At 31.1% G+C, this 5084-nt stretch overlaps 1 protein-coding gene and 1 long non-coding RNA gene across 2 annotated transcripts; both read left to right on the top strand.

Annotated features, from left to right (window-relative positions):
• Positions 1 to 79: 79 nt before the first annotated feature.
• Positions 80 to 1247, top strand: LOC111684664. The gene is made up of 2 exons (XR_006941683.1): positions 80 to 472; positions 1059 to 1247. It is a non-coding gene; the product is annotated as an uncharacterized LOC111684664 (long non-coding RNA).
• A 610-nt stretch (positions 1248 to 1857) lies between these two features.
• Positions 1858 to 3658, top strand: LOC111684660. The gene has a single exon (XM_023446875.2). The coding sequence runs from the start codon at positions 2210 to 2212 to the stop codon at positions 3641 to 3643; it is 1434 nt and encodes a 477-aa protein (XP_023302643.2). The 5' UTR covers positions 1858 to 2209; the 3' UTR covers positions 3644 to 3658.
• The last annotated feature ends 1426 nt before the right edge of the window (positions 3659 to 5084 follow it).

The raw sequence follows: 5084 nt of genomic DNA, 5'->3' as shown, positions 1-5084 counted from the left end.
AGCTTTTTTTGACAGATGGGATTATTCTACAATAACAAATCGCCTGTTGTTTTTGTATTGTTGTATTTGTTGTAGCGACGAGGCTACCTTATTAAGTGTACACTGAGCTTGACGATAAAAAATATTAAAGAGGAAAAAATAAAATACAAAAATAACGAAAGAAAAGTAAATTTAAAATAAAACAGCAGCAATAAAACGACAAGAAACGGCGACGGTTTTTGGACGTTAAAGAAGTAAATATGAAAAGAAAAAAAGTTTAGTAATTTTAAAAAGAAAATTTATTTAAATAAAAATCTAAATTTTAACAAAATTTAAAAGCATACCTAAAGAAAAATGTAGCTATAAAGTGTATGAAAAATTTCAAGTGTTTTAACAGTGCGAACGCAAAAAAATTGAAAAATATTGAAGGAATAAAAGAAAAAAAAGTGGGCAAAAGAGAGAGAGAAAGAGGAAAAAAATATAACAAAAAAATGTACGCTTAACAACAACAGCAACAAAAACTTGTAGTGAAAAAAAGTGTTTTAAAAAATAATCTATTAAATGTTTTTAAGAAAATAAGAAGAAGCATGCTTGAATGCAAAACTTCACAAAGAAAATCTTAAAATTTTAAAATAGCAGCCACAAAAATGTTTTCGAAAGATTTAAAATTAGAAAGAATTTGAAAGTATGTTTGTTTGCCTAAATAAATTCTTTGCGTTGGGATTTTCTTAAATTTATTTTTGTGTCTAGTTTTGTTATTTTTTTACGTTTTAAATTTTTTTTGTTTTTGTATATTTTTTGGGGTTAGAGAGTGATTATCTCTTAAATGTGATGGCATGAATGAATGACAAAAAGAAACATTAAGAGTTTTTGTTGTTGTTTGTTAAATAAACGTGCAAAAAGAGTTAAACTAAAGAAAATATCCTCTATTATTACAAGTCTCTTTTGTTAAAAAGTTTAATGTTGTTAAAACATGTAAATTTTATAATAAATTATTAAACAACAAATACCATACTAGAGGAGCAAAACACGCGCCATAATACAACAATAATATTATAACTCTCTTTTTTTTCATTAAGCTAAAATTTATGAGAGAGCAGCATTTTACGTTTGAAATCAACCAAAAGAAAACAACAAAATAAAAGTGAGATCTGTTGGATAGAAACAAAAAAACTCACTGTTATTATAAAAAAAAACAACAAAACAAAACAATAAATCATAAACATGTATAAATGATTAAGAAGAAGCAATTGTCATTTTCATTATTACAAAAAAAAAACACACAACAATCAAAAGAAAAAAATCTAATTGGAATTCTTGTTGTTCTTGTAAGGCAAATTCTCATCTCATCTCTAACATCCGCAACAATAACAACAACCATTTATAATAATAACAACAAACCCTGTATTTTGGGAAAAATAAAAACGTCAAAAGCTTTTTTTTAACAGGCCGTCGGCTTTTTGTTGTTGCTGCTTATCCCCTTAAAAAATGGTGGAGAGTAAGCTAAGCGAGTGAGAATGTGATGATGATTATCTTATCTTAAAGTGTTTTTCTTTCGAAAATATAATAAAGTGTTAAAAGAAAAATCGCCAATAAAATTATAAGAAAAAATTGTCGCCACAAATTAAAAAAAAGGAATATGAAAAAGAAATAGAATTATTGCTTTAAAAGCAAAAACAAAAAAAAAACAGAAATTAAACAAAATAAAAAGTAAATTGTCACAAATTGTAAAAAAAAAACAAAAGCACGAAAAAAATAAATTAAAGAAAAATTTAAGAAAATTTGCTTATTTTGGTGCTGAAAATCTAAAAATAAAGTGAAAGAAAGAAAAAAAGATATTCTACAAAAAGTAAAAGGTGCAAAACACATCAAAAGAAAAAAAGTTAAAGAAAATTAAAAAAATAATGCCGACGGCATGAAAAATTAAATGCAATTTGAAAAATATAAAAAAAATTTTAACAAAACGTGCCAAATTATTAAAACAAGCAAATAAAACGAAAAAAAGTTGACATAAAAATAACCCAGAAAATATTTTCACCAAAAAAATATATAAAATCTTAAAAAAAAAAATGAAATTAATTCAAGAAAAATTTTTACAATTTCTTCAGAAATTGACTTAAAAACTATAAAACAAAATCAAATACTAACTGAATATAACATCACAACAACAACAACAGCAAAAGCTACCAACAAGAAAACACCATTCCCCAAATTGTTTGGCAAAGTCAACATGACCGAATACGTTACTCCTAATATACACACAGTGTTAAAAAAGTATCAAACAAGTGCTCCAAAATCTTTACAAGGCCCAGGTCACTCCTTACAGACAACCACATCCTCTTCGTCATCCTCATCAACATCGAATAACAACATTGTGAATTTACAAACACAGCAGCAGCAGCAACAATCAGCACAACAACAACAAGCAAGCATAAATTGTCCTTGTCCCTTAGATGTTAGCCTTAATAATGGCCCGACATCTTTGGTTGCGGATATACACGGCTTGGTTACAATGCGTAATAGTCCGTGTGAACTTATTAAAACGGCTGGCCACTGCCCCACCACCATCACTAACAGCAACAACAACAACAACAACATTAATAATAACTCCACACCTCAAGCTTCTTCATCAGTCGCTTCAAATGTTGCAGCAACGAATGCTGCCGCCGCCGCAGCAGCAGCAGTCGCCACAAATCTTAATCCTGCCTTGCCTCTTATAAAAAAAGAAATAATGTCCTCACCAGAACCTGCTCTAACCAATGCACATGATCTCCCAAATGAAAATCCCTTACAAGCTGCGCCTAGTCTACTAGCGCCACCCTCTGTCAAAATAATGCCTCCTCCACCGCCTGAGGTATCTCAGCCAATACTTTCGGCTGCCGATTCAGGTTCGGGCGAATTGTATGAAACTCGTTTGGAGGGTAAAACCATAGGTTGCTTTTCTCTGGGCGGTGAGATGCGTTTGTGTTTACCCCAGTTTCTCAATAATGTTTTGGCAGAATTTTCTTTAGAGCAAATTAATCGTAGTTTTGATGATTTGGGCATTTTCTGCTCCCAGTGCACCCCAGATCAGTTAATGGAATTTAAGGCTGCTAAAATTTTACCATCTGACGTCAAATCGAGTGGTTTAATAACACGCACCGACGCCGAACGTCTTTGCGCCATACTTTTACATCGTTCTGATCGTAATAGTTATATTAATGTTGAAGACATACCCAAAGGCGCCATTTCCTTTAAGGTCTATCATCGTTGCTTTGGCAAATGTGAGGGTATTTGTACTCCCGATATGTATTCGTATCAGAAACCCACTTGCATTATGTGTCTCGAGTGTAAGGGTTGGTTTTCGCCACAGAAATTTGTCGGTCATGTTCATCGTAAAGTTGAGAATCGTACTTGTCATTGGGGTTTTGATTCGCGTAATTGGCATGATTATTTACATGTCGCCTTGGATGTAGAGAATCGTGAGAAATATCAAAAGATATTGGACGAATTAAAGGAGGTGGAGTTTAAGGAACAAATCAAGGCTCAACATGAGATTAACTATTTAAAAAGAAAGGTGAGTTTTGATAATTTTTATTTGTATTATCATATAAATCGGATAGTTTTTGTCAAGTTCATCTTTCAGTTTAGTTATAGTTTAGTTTTTTTTTTTTTAACAAATTAACTACAGACATAAAAGAAATGTTAAAAAATTAACAAGAAAAAACTATGAAGATCTTTTTACAAAAATGATCAACAAACAAGTAAGATTTAATAATAATTAAATCGACTTTTTATGATCAACAACAGATATTTACGACTTAATTGAGTTAAATATATTAACGGCACCTTATATGGCTGGTGACTTGTCAAAAAGACACACATTCATAACTACTTACATACATACATAAATCGTATAAAGAGAACGTCAAATACAAGGTTCCATACTTTGATGACAGACTTTTGTTTGAAACGCCATCGACATTCAACTACTGTCTGATCTCAATATGTCTGACAGACAATGTGAGACTTCATCAATTACAAACAACTTAGAAGAAGCAAAAAGAGAACATAAAATGACATTAAATTGATGAAGAAATATGGATAAAAAAACTCAAATGAATGTGTATATATTGTGTATATGAACAAAATAGTTCAATATCTCACAGCATCGTCTTCATTGTCGTCTTGTATTCGGAGGGTTCAAATTTTTTCACATCTGTTTTGAGCTTTTTCTCGTCTTTTAGTGGTTATTATTAAATTTTTTTATTACAATATTGTTGTTGTTTTATATTTTTCTTAAGTGTTAATTGTTGATTGAAGGAGCATGTCTCATTGGCAGTGGTATTTGCAAAAATACTTAAATGAAAAATATTCAAATACAAAAATGCAGACATCAGACCCCTACTGAACTTTTCACGTTGAGCTCGTGTTGTTGAATCGAACCTAAATTATAATATGAAAAAGATACGAGGGTTGTGTTAGATATATTCAATGTTAGTTTATTTCTCAGTTTTCGTTTAGTTCTAATTGAGTTTTAGTTTAGTTTGAGTTCAGTTCAGGTTCTAGTTCAGTTCTAGTTCAGTTCTAGTTCAGTTCTAGTTCAGTTCTAGTTCAGTTCTAGTTCAGTTCTAGTTCAGTTCTAGTTCAGTTCTAGTTCAGTTCTAGTTCAGTTCTAGTTCAGTTCTAGTTCAGTTCTAGTTCAGTTCTAGTTCAGTTCTAGTTCAGTTCTAGTTCAGTTCTAGTTCAGTTCTAGTTCAGTTCTAGTTCAGTTCGAGTTCAGTTCTAGTTCAGTTCTAGTTCAGTTCTAGTTCAGTTCTAGTTCAGTTCTAGTTCAGTTCTAGTTCAGATCTAGTTCAGTTCTAGTTCAGTTCTAGTTCAGTTCTAGTTTAGTTCTAGTTCAGTTCTAGTTCAGTTCTGGTTCAATTCTAGTTCAGTTCTGGTTCTAGTTCAGTTCTAGTTCAGTTCTAGTTCAGTTCTAGTTCAGTTCTAGTTCCGTTCTAGTTCAGTTCTAGTTAAGTTTTAGTTCAGTTCTTGTTCAGTTCTAGTTAAGTTCTAGTTCAGTTCTAGTTCAGTTCTAGTTCAGTTCTAGTTCAGTTCTAGTTCAGTTCTAGTTCAGTTCTAGT

The sequence above is a fragment of the Lucilia cuprina genome, chromosome 2 (genome assembly GCF_022045245.1).
Source record: "Lucilia cuprina isolate Lc7/37 chromosome 2, ASM2204524v1, whole genome shotgun sequence".
Lineage (NCBI taxonomy): Eukaryota > Metazoa > Arthropoda > Insecta > Diptera > Calliphoridae > Lucilia > Lucilia cuprina.
This window is presented reverse-complemented; position numbering and strand designations above follow the sequence as displayed.